This window comes from Crotalus tigris, unplaced genomic scaffold (genome assembly GCF_016545835.1).
Source record: "Crotalus tigris isolate CLP2741 ecotype Arizona unplaced genomic scaffold, ASM1654583v1 scf7180000017666.379230911805:20528666, whole genome shotgun sequence".
Lineage (NCBI taxonomy): Eukaryota > Metazoa > Chordata > Lepidosauria > Squamata > Viperidae > Crotalus > Crotalus tigris.
The window spans coordinates 5,058,819-5,079,028 of record NW_024096552.1 but is presented as its reverse complement, the minus strand read 5'-3'; the positions used below and the strand labels follow the sequence as shown (position 1 = coordinate 5,079,028).

Sequence of the window (20,210 nt, the reverse complement as noted above, 5' to 3'; positions counted from 1 at the left end):
AGTACCTTTTGGGGGCTCTGTCAGAACTTCAAACGGTTGCTAAGCAACTGACTGTAAGTCAAGGACTGTGTGTAGTGGGTGAGTCTCTGGCAGCAAAAACAACAAGCAGCCTTGTGGCATCTTAAAAACTAACAAATTTATTATGGCATAAGCTGGCTGTGCCGTCTAGTAAATATTGGGCATTGTATACAGTGCTAGAAAAAAAAAGCAGGTTTAACAGAGCTTTGTAAACAAGAATAAGGTGCAGAAAATAGCACCGTTTTTTTTTCTCAAGTAACGTAACAGAAGAAACCTTGAACGATTGTATAGGAGTAAATGGAAGTACTGAGGTAACCTTGTCAACGTTCGAGAAGGCTTGGTGATCTGTTGTGTTGACAAGAGGAACAATGCAGCAACTCAAGTGTTCTGTGAAGACCAACCTTCTTCAGCATGGTGCCCTCCGGCTGAGAATTCTGGGAGTTGTGGTCCCAACACCATGGGGGAGGGAGCACCAGATTGGGGAAGTTGCTTCAGACTATTATCGGCTACTGCTATTGGAGTCTGCCCCCCCAGGAGACTCTTCCTCGTTTCCAGGCTGGCTTCTCAGGGAGGGGGGAGTCTTCTCTGACTCCATGGGGATGGGGGGCGAAGGTGCTGGTATAGGACTCGTGCACATGGAGGTCTCACGTGTCCCATCGGCGGGAATGGAAGTGGGGAGGGAGGGCTGGGGAGCCGACACGCGAGCGTTTAGCGAATCCGCAATGTTCTCCAACAGAGTTGTCTGCCTCTCCAGGGCCACCGTGTAGCTCTCCATGCACCTCTGGAAGGCAGCATCCGAATCGCGCATGGCGGCGGCCATGGTTTGGCTGGAGACCCGGATGCTTTTCGCAATGTGCTTGGCGCACCACACGGCAACTTTGCGATCGTCAACCCGCCTCTGCGACTCTTTGCTGTCAAGCTCGTATAAAGCCTCGCGGATGTTCTCCCCCGTTTCTCGGGTGGCGTTAATTAGCTCCTTCGCCAGCTGGACTCTCTCAATTTTTCTCTTGTTCCTGAACCGGGCGGTTCTCTGCGCACTGGTCAGCGGAGCGTCGTCTCCCAGGCCTCTAGCAGGCGGAAGACGGTCGATTGGCGGCCCTACGCTACCCTCAAAGCTAGTGTTCAGATCCTTCCGTCCAATGTTGCCCAAAGGAGCACAGATGATGTCGGAATTGTCAAGTGCTTCCCCTTCTTGCTCCTGAATGAGACTTTCAGCTGAGGAAGAGGAGAGAAGAGAACGTCAGGGTTCAGAAATACAAGACATCCTTTAGCCCAACAATATCACTGTATCAGTACCACTTAGACCAGTGAGGGCAAACCTTTTAGAGACTGAATGCCCAAACTGCAACCTAAAACCCACTTATGTATCGCCGGGTGGGTGTGGCTCACTCGGCGGGCGCAGCTAGTGGGCTTGGCAGACTGGGTGGGCGTGGCCACTGGATGGGTGTGGCTGCAGTAGTCATGGCAGATTGGGTGGGCATGGCCACCTTGATGTTGCTTATGGGGAGGGACATCTGTGGGAGCCGGGCAGGATTCGGGGAGATCCAGGGGGTCTCTGGCGGGTGGGATGGTGGGCTCCCCAATGGGGGATCCAGGCTGGCTGGCCTTAGGCCAGCGATGGCAAACTTTTAGAGACCACGTGTGCTGGGGCAACGGCATGTGCCCACAGAGGGCTCCGCGTGCCGCTTCTGGCACGCATGCCATAGGTTTGCCACCACTGACTTAGACATATACTGCTTCACAGTGCTTTACACTCCTATTTAAGCGGTTTTATAGAGTCAGTATATCGCCCCCCAAAACAATCTGGGTCTCATTTTATCGACCTCGGAAGGATGGAAGGATGAGTTAACCTTGAGCCGGTCAGGCTTGAACTCCTGGCTTTTGGCACTGAGTGAGCCTGCAGTACTGCATTCTCACCACTGCGCCACCGTGGCTCTTCAAAGAAACAGAAATGAGAGTGCTCAGTAACTGGGCTCACATTTACGACTGTTTGCAGTGTCCTGTGGTCACATGGCTGCATTTTGCGATAGTTTTGCCAAAACTGGCATTTAGCACTATAGCAGTGAAGGCGAACCTTTTAGAGACCGCGTGCCCAAACTGCAACCTAAAACCCACTTAAGCATCGTCGGGTGCCGGGTGGGTGTGCCCATTGGCTGGGCGTGGCCCATTGGCTGGGCATGGCTTTGGTGGTAACGACAGACTGGGTGGGACTAAAAAGTTCAATCAATCAATTCCAACTTTGCAAGATCTTTTTTTTCCCCGCGACAAGTTGAAATTGACTGATTGATTGAACTTTTTTTTTTTTTTGCACATGGCGGCGGAGGCCTAAAGCGAAAAGGTTTCATAAAACCTAGCCAAAGGCCTAGGACTGGGGCGACGGCATGCATGCCCACAGAGAGGGCTCTGTGTGCCGCCTCTGGCATCCGTGCCATAGGTTCGCCACCACTGCACTATAGCAATAAGACTTATATAGCAATAGCACTTAAGACTTATATACCACTTCACAGTCTTTACAGCCCTCTCTAAGCAGTTGATACCATCAACATATTGTCCCCCAAGGCCAAGTCACCCTTGAGCCGGTCAGGATTGAACTCCTGGCAGTGGGCAGAGTTAGCCTGCAATACTGCATTCTAACCACTACGCCACCAGGGCTTTGCACAAAGAGCAGCGTGTGCAGTGCTTGGAATTTTTGGGCTCTTCACCAGAAAAGATGGCTAAAAATCCAGTAGCTACATGAATCTGGGTTGGAAAACCTATGGCTGGCAATGAAGCCACATTTGCACCAGAGGATGAGACACCAGAGTACAACAGGCTAATATGAGCTCTAGTCCTGCCTTAGGCACCTTTGAGCTGGTCCCTCTCTTTCAGCCTTAGGAAGAAGCTGGCATGGCAAACCTTCTGAAACTGTCTCCAAGACAGCTGAAGAGATTTGTGTAGGCCAGTGGTTCTCAACCTGTGGGTCGGGACCCCATTTGGGGTCGAACGACCATTTCACGGGGGTCGCCAAACAACGCAGTCCGCCATTTTTTTCCCCTTTTTCCTTAGCTGTGCTACTCCCTTTTATTCTATTGGCTTTTGAAAGCCAATAGAATAGACTCTCTTGAATAGAGTCTAATTCTATTCGCTTTCAAAAGCCAATAGGAATTGTCCAGGCTGTCTCTGCCCTGCTGAGCCCGCCAAAAGTCCCATTCTGCAAACGGTGCTGCACCAGTTGAGTAGTCCTCAACTTACGACTGGTTGAGTAGTCCTCGACTTACGAACGGTTGGGGGTCGTGGCATTAAAAAGGTTGAGAACCACTGGTGTAGGCAGAGAAGAGCTGTAGCGGCATAGTGGTTAGAATGCAGTATTGCAGGCTATCTCACTGCTCACTGCCAGGAGTTCGATCCTGACGAGGCTCAAGGTTGACTCAGCCTTCCATCCTTCTGAGGTCGGTAAAATGGGGACCCAGATTGTTGGGGAGGGCAATATGCTGGCTCTGTAAACCGCTTAGAGAGGGCTGTAAAGCACTGTGGAGCAGTATGTAAGTCTAAGTGCTATTGCTGTTGCTATTGCTAAGACTAATTAGCCAAAGACTAATTCAAAGGCCTTCAAAACAAACAAACAAACAAACAACTATCACCGTCCAGCCGTACAGAATGGGAGCACTCTTGCAATATATGGATTTTAGCTTTGCTCAAGAATTCTCCTGAAATTTGCTGGGAGTATGAAACAAGACACTAAGTTCCCCATTTTTAGCAGGAGAAAGCTCCAATGTTAAAATTTAAAACGCAATCCTTAATGAGGAACTGATTTTTTTTTACAGCTGGAAAAACAGGAAAAAGACTGACAAATCAAGTGGAAAATAATTACAGACTCTAAAAGCTAAATCCGGAGTGTTGTCTAGTGCTCAGAGGGACCCCACTTCAAGAGAATACAGACCTAGAAGAAATAAGTTAGGGCAGCGCACAATCATCCCAGTATTGATGGCCAACTCAAAGGGTCCTTATACCTGTCGATAAAGCCCTGGATAATGGATGTTCATGTTTTGGTCTTTCCTGGTCATGGTTGCTCTCTTCCACCCCACCAAAAGAGGAGAATCGGTCTCCAAAACACTGTAGTAAATCCACGGGCAAGTCATCAACCCCTTCGGTCTCATCGTACGGTTCTTCCGAATACTCTGAAAGCACGTCTGGGTCAAGACGGGTGCCAGTTGCCTCTGGAGGGTCACTGTCATCCACAATTTCTCTTTCAAACTTGGCATCAAACTCTAACTCAGGATCGTTAGCCTCCTCCTCCTCCTGCTCCTGCTTGACCTCCTCACACATGGATGATGTGACCGTGATGCCGTTCTCATCGATAACACGCACCTCCATGGGGAGGTGGCTTCCTTGGAGAACCGAGCACATCGAGTTGGGCGGGTCGTCTCCATCCGGCGACTGTTCCTCAATTTTGGGAGTGACGACCGCCAGTTGGTTGGGGGCAGGCCACGGAGAGGAATGTCCCCTGTGTTTTTGCATAGCCAAACTCCGGTTGGGCTGCAAAAGAGGCCGGTGGCAGTGAGTGGGAGACACCGTCCCAGCCTGGAGAAGGCGAGGCTGCTTTTGAGGAGGCTGCTGTAAGTGGGATTTGCTTTGGCTGGCTGTCCCAGCGGACCTCAGCCCCGGCGGGCTAATTAAAGACGGCCTCGCGAGTAAAGCCGCCTGCCCAGACGTTCCTGGAGCCGGTGAGGAAGCTTGCCTGGACCACTGGCCTTTATCGCCACTGTTTGAGGGGTGCTTGGCGTCCCTCCGGCTAAGGAGGATGGTGGCCAGCTTGTCGTAGAACGGCATGGTTCGCACTTCGCCAGCCCCGGGGCATTTGTTGTGAGTGGTGACCTCCTTAAATTTCTTCTTCAGCGCGTTCATCTTCTCACGGCACTGGCGAGCCGAGCGGTTGAAGCCTCGCAGGCCCATTTCGTTGGAGAGCCAGTTGAAGACCACCTCGTTGTGATAAGTGTTCTGGAGTTCGTTCTGGACCTCCGGGCTGATCCAGAGATCGACAAAGAGCCCAATCTCTTCTTTGCTCCAAAACTTGGCCCTTTGCCTCTGGGACTCCTGAGTGTCTTTTGCAACTGCAGGGTAATTTGGCAACAGGGGCGTCCGGCCTGCCACAGGAACACAAATGCAGATATTGTGGTTATTATTATTGTAAAGCCTCAGAAGCGTTAGAAGACTCTGAACACACCCAACCTATTTATTTATTTATTTATGAGACTTATATACCGCTTTAAGTGCAAGCACTCTCTAAGCGGTGTACACCAGTATACAATGTATATATATATATATATATGTTTACATTGCCCCCAACAATCTGGGTCCTCATTTTACCTACCCCGGAAGGATGGAAGGCTGAGTCAACCTTGAGCTGGTGAGATTTGAACCGCTGACCTGCTGAACACAGTCAGCTAAAGTGGCCTGCAGTACTGCACCCTAACTGCTGCGCCACCTCGGCTCTTATATTTAGTCTGGAGGCCAGCTCACATTTAATCAAAAGCTTTTTTGCTACAATGAGATTTCCCTTCATATACATGATACGATTTATAAATGATGAAAATGACATATTTAATGGATAGCAACCCCCAACCACCCAGTCTGTTAAATCAATATTTTGCTATATGTGAAGTACTTTCTCAACTGCCATTTGGGATAAATTGTCTAGGACGGGGGTAAGGCAACCTTGGCTCTTTTATGACTCGTGGACTTCAACACCCAGAATTCCTGAGCCAGCCATGCTGAGGGGAAAGGGAGAGGTTTCCAAGCTGAACCAGGCTGGCTCAGGAATTCTGGGAGCTGAAGTCCACGAGTCATAAAAAAGCCAAGGTTCCCCACCCCTGTTCTAGTCCAATCCCCTGCTCAAGCAGGAGACCCTACACTAGGGGTAGGCAACCTTGGCTCTTTTATGACTCGTGGACTTCAACTCCCAGAATTCCTGGGCCAGCATGGCTCAGCTTGGAAACCTCTCCCTTTCCCCTCAGCATGGCTGGCTCAGGAATTCTGGGAGTTGAAGTCCACGAATCATAAAAGAGCCAAGGTTGCCTACCGCTGGTCTAGGACAAAGTTTTTTTTTTTTTTTGTATCACATCTAAAGGCTCCCTTTCCTCCAAGGACCTCATGGTAACATCCAGTTTTCTGTTCCCCCAAAAGCCCATACATCTGTGTTTCACAATTTTAGCGATGTTAAGATGTGTGGACTTCACTTCCCAGAATTCCATAGCCAGCATACTACCTAGGGCAGGGGTCCCCAACCCCTGATCTGTGGACCGGTACTGGGCCACGGCATGCCAGCAACCGGTCCGCACAAACAAGCAAAGCCCCATTCACGAGATGCAGGCAGCACACAAAACCACGCACCGTCCAGTCCACGGAAAAACCTCTCTCCACGTAATCGGTCCCTGGTGCCCAAAAGGTTCGGGACCTCTGACCTAAGGAATTGTGAGAGTTGAAGTCCACACATCTTAACATGGCTAAAATTAAGAAACATTGCTACACACTGTGAGAAAAATTTCCTAATTGTCTCCCAGGAAACTGATGGATGAATGAGGATCAAAAACCCGGGAAAGAAACTCTACTGCCAAGGAAAATTAAAGTTCTGAAGACCTCCCTGCAGGTGGGACTGGTTTCTGCTGGCAGCTCTCAACAGATGGCAGCACTAGGCTGACCTTGTCTGAACTCAGAAGCTATGCAGGGTCTGGCCTTGTCGGTATATGGATGGAAAATCCAGAACTATGGACTTTTCTAGAAAATTGGGGGTGGGGGAACAGTGATGAGAAAGCAAGAGGAGACAAGTCTATGAAATTGCCACAAACTGCACATGACTTGAAGGAAACTTCAAGCTCAGGTGAAACCAATATAATAGAACAGGGGTGTTAAATTCAATTTCACTGAGGGCCGCATCAGCATTGCGATTGCCTTCGGAGGGTCGGGTGGGTGTGGCCAGAGTGGGTGCAGCCTACTGGGTGGGTATGAATGGAGTGGGTGTGGCCTACTGGGTGGGCGTGGCCAGCTTTACATCGTTTGCATCAAGGGTGCCTGTGGGGGCCTGGGCAGGAGTGGGACAGATTTGAGGGTCTCTGGCAGAAGGGGGTGGGAGACCGGGGCAAGTACCAAGGCATCGTCCACTGTGGCAAGTGCCAAGATGGCCACCATAAAATTGTACATTGGCTCCCAGCTGGCCTGGGCCAGGGCCAAGGCAGCGGGGGTCATTCCCTCACTGTTTCCAGGATGGCTTCGTGGGCCACATGAAACCACTTCGCGGGCCGCATCCGGCCCCCGGGCCTTGTGTTTGACATGTCTGTAATAGAAGAAGCTGCATCAATTCTTAACTGATGCCAGACAGGATTCAGAAGTCAATTCCAAAACCTGGTTGAACCAACCATTCAAATTAAATGCAACCTATAAATTACAAAATACTACAAGGCCATTAAGCAATCTCGGAAGATCCTCTCTTGTATCATCAGTAGAGGAACCCAGTGCAAAGTCCCCTACTATCATCTCAAAAGTTTGGGAAGGCTCGTGTGGGAAGAGAGAAGGCCAAACCTGAAGGAAACAGATCCTGCAGATAATTCATTCTTTGGGATAAAGGCCTCAATGCAGTTTCTGCGTCAGGGATTCTGATCTAGACTTAAGGGAGCCACAGTCCTCCAGAATGGGGAGGCTCTATTCTCATCATTCCTGACTAGCATTCTGGTAGAAACCAGAATGTTCTAAGACAGTTTCTGAACCTTGGCAATGTTAAGAGGATGGACTTCAACTCCCACCAGTCTCCAGCTGAAGAATTCTAGGAGCTGAAGTCCACTCATCTTAATATTGGAGTGGTGCCCTGACTCAGTGGTTATGACTCCGGGCTTGTCAGCTGGAAAGTTGGGAGTCCAGGTTCGAGACAATAAGCTCCCTTCCTCACCCCAGCTCCTGCCAACTTAGCAGTCTGAAAGCATGCATGCGAGTAGATAAATAGGTACTTCCGTGGGAAAGTAATAGCACTCTGTGATGTCATGCTGGCCACGAGACTGCAGTAGTATCTCCGGGCATTGCTGGGTCAATGGCCTTGAAACAGTGATGAGCACTGGTCCCTAAACTCGGCCACGGCTAGCACAGTGAAATCTGCAGGGGATTCTTAATATTCTTAATATTAATATTCTTAATATTGAGAAACACCACACTGAGTTAATCGTTGAGTCTTATCTTAACAGTGCCCTATTTATATTCCTGGAAGTATAATACTAATACCCCTCATGCAACACTATGCCCGGCTTTTGGGGCCAATCACATCGTGCAGACTATTTCCTAAGATTAATGCATGCAGGTAGGGATGTACAGGCAGTCCTCAACTCACAACAGTTCATTTAGTGCCCGTTCAAAGTTACAACGGCACTGAAAAATGCGACTTATGACCGTTTTTCACAGTGATGATCTTTGCAGCTTCCCTGTAATCACGTGATCAAAATTTAGAGGCTTGGCAACCGACTCATATTTATGACCGTTGTTGTGTCCCCAAGGTCATGTGATCCCCTTTTGCGACCTTCTGCCAAGCAAAGTCAACGGAGGAGCCAGATTTACTTAACAACTGGGTTACTAGCTTATCAACTGCGGTGATTTACTTAACAACGATGGCAAGAAAGGTTGTAAAATGGGGGCCAAATTCACTTAACAAAATTTCTCACTTAACAATAGAAAATTTGGGCTTGGTTGTGGTCGTAAGTCGAGGACTACCGGTGGCCCGGGGCAATTTTCATGCCGGAAGAGAAGAAGAAAAAAAGGCCCTGGTGTGGGTGACTATTGGTTCTTACCCAGCGCCATGACATTCTGATAGCTGTCCTGCATGGCTTCTTTTGGGAGGGGTCTTTGCGCCCGTTCAACAAAGTTCACTTTGCTTCTGAGAAACATATGACCGCATCATGGGATGACACAAAGCCCTGGAAATGAGGAGCGGGAGAAGGGTGGGGGAGAAACGAGAGCAATTCAAGATCTGACTCAAGGCAAGATGGATGATGGTTGGAATCACCATAAATGTTCTTCTGTTCCAGTGGTGGTGAACCTATGGCACCTGTGCCAAAGGTGGCACTCAGAGCCCTCTCTGTTGCCCCAGCCCCGCCTCCCCCCACGGCCCCTTCCTCACCAGCAGCCTCCCCTGGAGGAGAGTCGCCCCCAAGTGCGGCCTGTGCAGAGCAGCGCAGCCAAGGACATGGCAGACGGGCAGTGGGGACAAGACTCCACCCTCGTGCCCTGTCACGTGCAGATGATGCTGCGGGGCACAAGCAGAGGGTGTGGCCACCATGGCGCTGCTGGGCTGCCTGGGTGATCTGTGGCGGGCCATGGAGGCGGTAGGGGCAGAGCGGGTGGGGGGGCAGGGCCAGGTTTGGGGCACTCGGTCTTTAAAAGGGTCGCCATCACTGCATCTATTCCATCTTTATTTATTTTTGATTATTTATCATATTTAGGAACTGCCCGTCTCCCTCATACAGAAAGTACATTTAGTTATTAATATAATCACTTTCAAGACCTATATTAATCATTTTCCTCTGCTGTTAAATTAAAACATGTCACCTTGGTAACAACATTGGGAAGTCTCTGTTGAATGGGTCACATTCAATGCCTTGGAGCCTAAGACACTATTCCGAAACGATCAACAACCAGAAAAACAAACAAAACCAATCGGAATTCCTGGCCCTCATTATTTAAGGTGTATACAGAGCTGACAGGTTCTATTTTCACCAGTGAATTAATCAGCTCACATTTATTTATCCGGAAGTATCAGTTTTAAATTGGTCAGGCAGTAAATTAAAGGGGCATAATATGAGATGTGAAATTGGGCTATACAAGAATTGACCCATGAACCATGCCATAAATAAACAAACAAACAAACAAAGGTTTCTCACTTCCAGAAAACAATGGTAGGATAAACACTAAGGGAAGCAAAGTCTAGTTTATATCCTATCTTTTTTCCAAAAGCGTGAAATACCATCCAAGTCATTACAGTGGGTCAGGACTTCTCATAGATTTCCCTTAGAGCATTTCTCCTTTAAACACTTCCTGGACTGACCATGTGACCTTGCAACATTGTGTGGTCATACGGACATTCCAGGAAGCGCCACAAAGCATCAGCTTCTGCCGAGACCATGAAGGCCCTTTTGCTATGAACAGAAAGGAAGTGTCAAGAGCTTTGACTATACTCTTGATACCAGTGTTCCTTTTAACTTGGCAACTTTAAAATGTGTGGACTTCATCTCCCAGAATTTCTCAACCAGCCATGCTGGCTGGAGAATTCTGGGAGTTGAAGTCCACCTATCTTACGGTTGCTGGGGTTGAGTAACACTGATCAAAGTAATAACCCACGGCACAAAGACAAGTTACATTTGGATAAAATTCAAATATAAACCCAGCAGAGTACAAATCTGCATTCTGAAAAGAGGTGGAAAAATAAACTGCCTTTAGACCACTCCACACATTCATTGCAGAGATATTTTTTTTTTCTCATTAATATCTCATTAATACAAAAACAGAAGAAACAAAGCAAGGTGCAAAATTTCCCTTAAAACAGTGGGGATTTAATCCTAGGAACATTCAACTTCAGTCAGTCTGAACCATGAATTATGTTTTATGGGGTATCCCAAAGCAGGCAGAGCCAAGATCTGGTTTACAATGATAGTCCACGAGTTTTCAGGGGTGAAATAGTTGTTTTAAGCATCATTCTGCCCCTTAAAGGTCTCACATTTGCATAAATGGGGAGGTGGAAGCCAACCCCATTGGACCCTCTTATGGTAGGAAGATCTGAGGGCCACTACAGACACAGGTAATCCAATGGGCTGGGGTTGGTTTTTGTTTTTTGGGGGGTTTTTTTGCATCACTGTTTCATAAAATAAGCAACTCTATGCTCAAATCAACAAAAGTTTAAGCAATCAATCCACAGCAGCTATAATTTTATGCAAGCTTACTTAGAAATTTGCCCTTTTGGGGACACCGTGATTGAGGCACCGATATGGAAGTAGGTCCACACCAGGATTTAGGTCCTTCAGGAATAGGCTGTGCAAATCCTGTAAATCTGCTGATATTCCTAAAATTAAAAGAAGTAAAGAAAAAGTTATGAGTTGTTTATCTGAACTCACTAGAATTCTGCACACGAAAAGACCCTTGTTTTTCCCAGCATATAAAAACACCTCTATTCCATTTCCCCCCCCCCCTCCCATCTTTGCCCTTAGCAAACTATAATCCTTTTGTCTCTGGAAATTCTCAGTCATCAAGGTCATGGTTGTCCCTGAGGTGCTTTTTCAAGAGGCAAGTGGACTTTCTTTGTTTTATCTTTGAAGACCTTTCACTTCAGTTCTCAACTGAAGAAGCTTCTTGGATGAGAACTGAGACATCTTCAAGAAAAAACAAAGTCCACTTGCCTCTTGAAAAGGGACATAGTCCCTTTGGTCTCTTTTTCTCCACACCTTTATATATTTCTGCTTTTCAACACACTACCTCTCCTACCACCCCGATCTCTGATTTATTTAGATTTTGTAATCCCATCTTTATTACTTTATAAGTAACTCAAGGAGGCAAATATACCTAATACTCCTTCCTCATCTTATTTTCCTCTCAACAACAACCCTGTGAGGTAAATTGGGTGGAAGGAATGGGACTGGCCCAAAGTCATCCAGTCAGCTTTCATGCCTAAAATGGGATTAGAAGTCACCATCTCCTAGTGATTGGCCCAAAGTCACCAAGCTGGGTTTTCATGTCTAAGGCAGGACTAGAAGTCACAGTCTCCCAGTTGGTGTTTTAAATACTAGATCAAACTGGCTCTCTGATCATTTGGCCATCCCTAGAAATCTAGAACCACAAATATTTATTATTCATGTTTGGATTTGTGTTTTTTGTTTGCATTCTGCAGAAATAAATGGAATAGCTCCAATTTCTCTGAAGCGTCAGCAGACAAAGAAAAAGTAGCCGTTGATCTACCGGCTCAGGCTTGAGTAAAATCAAACAAGAGCTTTTAAGCAGGCAAGGGAGCACAATGCTCTGTTCATTTCTGTCCCTTGTAAAAACTAATCAAGTGTCAGAAAAAAGAAGTCACTCACAGCCTAGTTAAAAATGTAAAATCTTGCCCGAAGAACACCGGAACTCCAGAGTCTATCAGCTCTTGGCGTAAGCCGTTTCTTCAGATGGGGACTGAATTTCCATAGCATGCCAAGCCATATTGTGACTTGTTCAGCTTCAGAACAATGCCGTGTGTGAAGCCACCCATTGTTCTTTGTAAACTGTGGTCCATGGCTTCACATTCCATGTCAACCAGTCCACCGTGGCCTGTTCAACAAACTAGAGGTTAAAAGGGTAGAACAGTGTACAAGAATATTTTCTTCCCCTCCAAATATTACTCTCTGCTCCTATTTCTAGATGCAAATCCCTTGCCAGATTGGTTTTCAGTTTCTTTTCCCTACAATGTGGGAAAAATCTGGAAACAAGCAGGGGGACCATCCCGTAGCTGTGGCTGATGGGAGCTGTGGTCCAATACGCGTGGAGAGCACTAGGTTGGGGGAGAGTTGTTTTAAAGAAAGGGCCTGTCCAGGCAGGAGATGATAATCCATATTTATCCTTTTTTCTTATCAGCCCTTAGGAATCATAGCTTGCAATATTCAGGAGTTTCTTGGAAATGGTCCAAAAAGACACATCACTCTTTAACCAGACCGTTTAGTCACTTTTGTATACCATCTCCAAAATTAAATCTGATAAGCTGGTCCCAGAAATGAGAGTTGATTCCAGTGTTTCTGAACCTTGGCAACTTTAAAAATGTGTGGACTTCAATGCCCAGAATTCCCAGCACACTGGCAGAGGAACTCTGTGGAGTTGGAAGTCCACCCACCTAAAAGTCATCAAGGTTGAGATACAGAGGCTTCGTTTGTCCTTTTTATAGCAGCCATGAGGCAAACTATACCCAGCTAACCATCTCAGGTAAACCAGAATGGGACTGCTAAGACACTTCTCAAAATCCAGTACAACGTATTCCCCTCAATTAAACTACACATATATAGTTTTGAAATAATAGAAAGACAGCGAGACACCCTCAGAAGAAGAGGTAATAAATAAGATTGTATCCTGTGCTGAAATGGATAGGTTGACATTAGAACTTAAGATTAAGAGTGAAACAATTACTATGAAATCTGGAACAAATTGTATGATTGGTTGGGGAAAAATAGAGGGAAAAAAACGCTCTGATTCAGCGAAACACATTGATCAAGCATGATACTGATTAAAGGGAAAATATTTAAATATTAAAGTGAAAATTAAGAATATTGATGATGAGAACTATCAGAGAGAATATCTATGGAAAAAAAGAAAAATCTGTGTGAGGACGTGAATTATGGATTATAGATATTAATTGTTGACAATTTTCCTTTGTAAATGTAAGCCAGGCAAACACACTGTCAATCACCTATTATGCGATTTATGTTTTAAAAACAGATTGTTGGGGGCAATGTAAATATATATATACATTGCTTACTGGTGTACACCGCTTAGAGAGTGCTTGCACTTAAAGCGGTATATAAGTCTCATAAATAAATAAATAAAGTTTATTAAAAAAAAAAAAAGAAAGAAAGAACTTGTAGCTCAGGTTTTAGTTTTTGGCAATGGTTGGCTCTCCAAGCTTGTTTCAATATAGTTCCTGAACCAATCAGTTGCTCAGAATTTAAATATAGCTCCAAACGAACAACCAATCACACGACTAACGGACCACACTGGCACACAAGATATAAGCTGAAGAGAACAGGACGAGAAAATCCTGCTGATGATGTCACCTAGTCTGGTAATGAAACGTTCAGAAACTATATTGAAACAAGCTTGGAGAGTACACAGGTAGTTATTTTAGTAGAAAACAATCTCTGTAGCACAAGGCTGAAAAGCGTGGACATGGCGGTGCTGAACTTGGTTTTCTGTTTGCAGACATTTCATTATGCAACTAGGTAACGTAATCCGTGCGAGTGTGAGGTTTACTCCCTATTTACACACAGTAGCTTGCTCTGCCAATAGACCTCGATTTAGAACTGTAAAGGAACGTGCCCATCACAGTCGTAGGTTGCAATGGTAGTACACTGGGTCATCTATGTCAGAGGTCCCCAAATTGTGGACCGCAGCCTACTGGGCAGTGCGCACGTGTGCACACAACCCACTCGCATGAGTGTTCGCAGCCCCACTTGTGCAAGTGCCATGGGCATTTGTGGTCCCACTCGTGTGAGCGTCATGGGTGTTCGTGGCCCCACTCGTGAGTGTCACAGGCGTACACGGCCTCACAAAACCATCCCTTCTTTCCCCCCTCCCCCCCCCAGCTCCAGGCCGCCAACCCCGAAAGGTTGGGGAACTCTGACCTATGTGACCCTCCTAATTTTATGGCCTTTTTTGTAGCAGTTGCTAAGTCAGTGGTTCTCAACCTTTTTAATGCCGCGACCCCCAATGGGTCGTAAGTCGAGAACTACTCAACTGGTGCAGCACCGTTTGCAGAATGGGACTTTTGGCGGGCTCAGCAGGGCAGAAACAACCTGGACAATTCCTATTGGCTTTTGAAAGCCAATAGAATTAGACTCTATTCAAGAGAGTCTATTCTATTGGCTTTCAAAAGCCAATAGAATAAAAGGGAGTAGCACAGCTAAGGAAAAGGGGGGAAAAAATGGCAGACTGCATTGTTTGGCAACCCCCGTGAAATGGTTGTTCGACCCCAAATGGGGTCCCGACCCACAGGTTGAGAACCACTGTGCTAAGTGAACCAATGATCTGCTATGGACCAGTTTTGCTGAAAACCTTCCTAAAATGTGGTCACTTGACCCTAGGGTGCTGCAAACAGCTATAAACGCAGGCCCAAAAAGACCATGTGGGAATGGAGGCTGGAACTTCAGAACTGGACTGCAGGTACCCTGAGGAGGTCCATCATTCAAATGGTCACTAAGCAACTTGCCATAAGTTGAAGACCCTCCGTATTCGTGGAGGTGTGATGTTCTCCTTGGTAGTTCGTTGATTAAGACACTGGTTTTTTTTTAATTTCTGCTCCAGTTTTCTGTTTCAAGAAAAGAACAATAGTCATGGAACTACCAAGGAGAAAACCATGCCCCCCCTCCCCACACTACACACACAGGCAGGGCAAGGTACTGTATATAAACAGGGAGGAAATCCCGCACTCATTAGCACGGATGTTGTTACTTAACTGGCTAATGAAATGTCTGCAAGCAAACATATAGGTCAGAGAGCACTAAGGACTCCACGTGTAAGCTTTTTCCACCAGCCAACACAAGCAGAACGTAAGTAGAAACCAACAAGTGCATCCACAAGGTGGCTGTTTCAACAACTCAGATCTCTAAAGGAAAAAAAAAAAAACTAGCAATTTCAATCTTCTGGAGTTTTGCTAGTATACCTGCAATTAATTCTACCACTGGTTCCTCTAGTTTTCCCACTGGAAAACTCCAGACTTTCCCCCCCAACCCCTCCCTCCCCTCCCCTTCCTTTAGAGCAGGATCACTTTCTCTGGGCTTTGAAGGGGGGCTTCATTCATAAATAGAAGAAAGTTTTCTGTGCTATAAAGGGAACATCCACTAAGCATCTTGGGCCATTAACTAGCCATTTCCTTTACAAAGGAATGGCTGTGAATACTATTCAGATCAGTGAATATCCATACAAAGAAAGGTATCTCTTATGCTAGCACCCCATCACACCCCATGCCAACCTTCCTATAGGTGATTAAAAGATTCCCTCAAGCCTTTCTTAAAATCATAGGACTGTGACATTGGAAAAGATTGTTAAGGATCATTTTAGTCCATCCCTTTACAATACACCTACAACCTCCGCCCTACACAACACTTAAATCATTGAACTTGTTCTGATCAACTTTCAGAAAAATTCCAAGTGCTTTGTATGCTGTAATTTAATGTGGCTGGTTATGTAGCTCCATACTCTAATAGCTCCTAAGTGTATTGGTAATTATAAGTCACCCTGTAAACATAAAAAGCAATTTATTTCCTGATTACACCCAGCTGACCTTGTCTGGGCTCAGAACTAAGCAGGGCTAGGCCTGCTATCATTAGTGTACTTGGACCTTGGGGAATTTCACAGCTATAGGCTAGGTGAAGGGTAGGATTTCTAAATGTGCTCCCCCTTATAGTGAGAAGCATCTGTGAAAAAATGAAAGATTGAACAGAATTGTATCTTTTCCCATTCTTCCCGTGTCACCATTCTCTCTGACAAAAGTAAAATATCTAATCCAGCAGTCCTCAAGCCTTTTGGCACCAGGGATGGGTTTCGTGGAAGACAATTGTCCACGGAATGGGGATGGTTTCGGTTTTACTTGCTTGCTGTTCCTAACAGGTCATGGCCCGGTATTGGTCAATGGCCCATGGGTTGGGGACCCCTGATCTAATCAATCAACTATAACAAAGGGAGGCTGGGACTTGTAGTCTCATCATATTTAAAACAAGTGAAGTTGGGGAAGGCTTTTTTATATAGTCAAACATGCAAAATATGGGTAGTCCTCCACTTACAGCCATTCATTCAAAGTTGCAACAGCACTAAAAAAGTTATGACAGTCTTTCATACAACTATACCAGCATCCCCATGGCCACGTGATCAAAATTTGGACACTTGGTAACTAGGTCATATTTATGATGGCTGCAATGTCCCAGGATTACGTGATCACTTTTTGTCATCTTCTGACAGGCAAAGTCAATGGAGAAGCCAGATTCACTTCACAGCCGTGTTACTAACTTAAACTGTAGTGATCCATTTAACAACTGCAGCAAGAAAAGTTGTAAAATGGGGGCAAAACTCGCTTAACAGAAATTTTGGGCTCAACTGTGGTCGTAAGTCAAGGACTATCTGTGATCCAGTTTATATAATTGTTCTAAGCAAGAGTACAGTTAAAATGTGACACCCCAACATATTTCTGGGGCATCCCAACCATTAAGGGATGCTGTCATTGGTATCACACATAGTAGTGGGTCAAAACCAGGGTTTAGCTCCATGTGTGGCTCTTCCACCACACCACACACATCTTTCTTTACACAGTATATCTATGACCTCAGCACATACGCCTTTTGAATTAGTGCCCTACATTGTTTATGAAAGACCTACCATTCTGTGTGAACAAAACAAAACGCACTGGCTGGAAAACCAATCCTACTAAGCTTAGTATTGCTTGCTTTTAAAACAGACTGCAGCTATCATAAAAACCCATTGAATTCAATGGGAGAACCTTGACCTTTGGACAGAAATCCTAACAGCTGGGAAAGACTACCGTTACACCCCACGCAAGAAAGACTTGTCTTTTAACTTTTTCATTTAAAAAGCACTCCTGTGTCCATTACTTAGAGGCTAAGTAAATATCCTTCCAATTATCACAAATAGCACCATTCCAGAGAAAATCAATACTCGGTACAGATCAAGTTAGCAGGGGAGGAGAGCGATAGCGAAACTGAACCTGCTGGTTCCAGAGATTGACCTAAGGAAAGCAGAGCAAGGACATTTTGGTAGTCACTGTTGGAACAGGCTGCCAAATGTATACTGCACTATTAGGCGTGTTTACACTGAATGAAGTCCCAGGATTCCCCCCCCCCCCTTTCTTGCAAAGAGATTCATTCCCCTGCAAGTAAGTAGACAAGGGATGGCTGCTGGTGCAAAAAAAAAAAAGAGATCTTCTTGGGTAGCACTCTAGTCAATTATGGACTGTGAGGGTTGCATTTTTTTTTTTTTAAAAAGCATGATTCCATACTGCTAAAGTCAAGGTAAGATACCCAACCCAACAAATAAATAAAAAAGGAGTCCTCCTCTTCCGGATCAGACAAAGGCCTACCTTATGCAGCATCCTGTTTGCCAATGCAGCCAACCAGATGCCTCTGAGAAAAAGCTTTCCACCACCCAAACACGCCTGCAAAGCCTCCCTCCGCCTCGGGTTCCCCGACAACCGATCCTCATGGCAGCTTTTATTTTTTTTTTAAAACAATTGTTTAATCCAAGCACGCCTTACTTGTATCGCCACCCCCGGCTAAGGAGCAGCCGGTGGCCCAGCCGAGAGAGAGAGAGACGACAAAAGAGGCGACCTTCCTTCCCTCCGGAAAAGTTCTCTTCCAAAAGGAAAGTTGGAACCGCCAATTACTCCAAGGAGGATCTCCCCTCCTGGCGAGCAGGACCCGGGTTCCAGCGATCGTCTGCATGCTCTCCGGGGAAACAGAGCCGGAGCAAGACACGAAAGCAGCTGGGATATTATTTTTTCTTTTTTTGTTTTAAGAAGCAGGCAACGCCAGCCAGGCAGGCAGGCAAAAAAGGGAGGGGGCGCAAAAGCGGGAAAGAGGAGTCGGGGAGCCTAATCTCTCCCAGAGCCGGACTCCAGCTCCCATCGTCCCCAGCCCGGGAACGATGGGAGCTGGAGTCCGGCCCTTCCCGAGAAGACGCCGGGTTGGAGAAGGCCGGGCGAGAAGGCTGGACAAAGAAACACCCTTACGAAGGAAGCGTCGGGGGAGCCGGTCGCGGCTACGGAGTCCAGAGCTGCTCCGGGGGAAGCTGGTCTCAGCGCCTGCCCGTCTCCTCCTTGGCCGGGAGAGCTGCCGCCTCGGACCCCTAAATCCAGCGAGGAGGCACTTCCGCACGCGGGGCCGGAGCCCGAGCCTCGGCCCCCTTCTCCGCCCTTCGCCCGCCAAGTCCGCCGCCGCCGCCGGGTCGCCCGCTCGCGGCACAAGGGAGCAAAGGCCTCAAAGTGCAACTCGCGAGAAGGTTGAGGACTCTTCTTCCTGCTCCTCCCCCCCCGCTCGGCGCGGGCCAATGAGAGCGGAGGAGACCCGCCTCGCTGATTGGCCGGGCGATGAATGGGGCACGCAGGGGAGCGGGAAGTGTAGTTTTTCTGGGTCAGAGAAAACTACAGCTCCCTAAAGACCTTGGGGTCGAATGTGAAGGCGCGAATTTACGTTCCCTGAACCCCCCCCCTCCCCAACTCCCGGTTGTTGTTTTTTTTGCGTATGATGGGAGATGGGCTTTTTTTTAAAAAGGAAAAAAAAGAGAGAGACGGAGGGGGAGGATCCTCTTCTGCCTTCTAAGCTTCTTATCCTCCAGAGCGGTTGCATTCCAACTCCCATCTGCGCCTGGGAGTTGCAGTTGCACACATCTGGAGGGCGCCCGGGGAAGGTTCCAACCGGGGAAATTCCAAGATTGCTGCAATTTGCGGGCGAAGGAGGAAAAGTTTGGGATCGAGTTGGGAATGCTGATGAAAAAATTGCAACTTTAAGGAGCCGCGGAAGCCCCGTCCTAATGGCAAGGTTTTCGAGTTTGAAGAATTCTTCAATAAAGTCCCTCTCCCTCCCCGAATTCCAAATTAGAGGGACAAGAACAATGGGTTAAACCACTTCGGCCTGTGGATTCTAAGACGGACTGCGGGAGTAGGTCGCAAATGTGGACGATGGCCCCTATCGGGCGCAAAACCGTCGCGTTTTAAGTTAAAACCTCTCCTCCAGCCAGGTTCACCCTGCTAAATGGCGAAAAGCGCTATTTCCCTCCAAAATCAAAAGGCGGAGGAAGATACAGCTTCTCTCGTAGTTGTCAAGTCTAACATTTGCTTTCGGTGTAACTTCAGTATCCTACCCATCAAGGAACTGTATTTTTGACATTAGATGCATATCCCCCACCCTCACCCAGGTCCACTTGGTCGGGCATCATGGGGGCTGGCTCCCCTATAATGTTTCAGTTGAAGTTATTAAACATGCGTGGGATCGCTTGCATGTGAGAATCGTCGAGAAACGGGAGCATCCCGGGGATCGTGGACAAAGTGGCCGACGGCCACTCTCCAACGCTGCATTGTCCTATTTCCTCTCCTTTTACCAATGAAACGGGCCTAACGTGATGCGAAAGATACACATACCTCTTGAGTTTTTCTAACTCTGTGCTCGCAGGTGCTTCCAAGAGGAACGAGAAACGCCGAGAAGGAACGCTAGTGACACCTGCGGTTCGCAACGCGACCCCGCCAGCTCTGGAGCAGGGAAGGGAACCAAGGCAGGGGCAGGATACATTTCTAGGTGGGCAGGGGGCTCCTCTCGGCTACAGATGAGCTCTTGCTCCTTGTTTAATGTGCTGGGTAGAATCAAGATCACACGAAGTATTAGTATTTCTTAGTCTTAGTAAGACCACATTTAGAATACAGGTAGTCCTCGACTTACAACCGTTCACTCAGTGAC

At 47.0% G+C, this 20,210-nt stretch overlaps 1 protein-coding gene across 2 annotated transcripts; it reads right to left on the bottom strand.

Annotated features, from left to right (window-relative positions):
• Positions 1 to 116: 116 nt before the first annotated feature.
• On the bottom strand, positions 117 to 18,855 carry LOC120305161. Of its 2 annotated transcripts, XM_039336586.1 has the most exons (6): positions 18,491 to 18,855; positions 12,096 to 12,321; positions 10,968 to 11,086; positions 8,823 to 8,948; positions 4,008 to 5,141; positions 117 to 1,233 (listed from the first exon to the last, which is right to left on the bottom strand). In XM_039336586.1, exons 4-6 carry the CDS (start codon positions 8,917 to 8,919, stop codon positions 518 to 520), a joined length of 1,947 nt encoding a protein of 648 aa, XP_039192520.1. In that variant the 5' UTR covers positions 8,920 to 8,948; positions 10,968 to 11,086; positions 12,096 to 12,321; positions 18,491 to 18,855; the 3' UTR covers positions 117 to 517. The 2 variants fall into 2 exon arrangements, with proteins under 2 accessions (XP_039192520.1, XP_039192519.1); XM_039336585.1 differs by lacking the exon at positions 12,096 to 12,321.
• Positions 18,856 to 20,210: the final 1,355 nt, after the last annotated feature.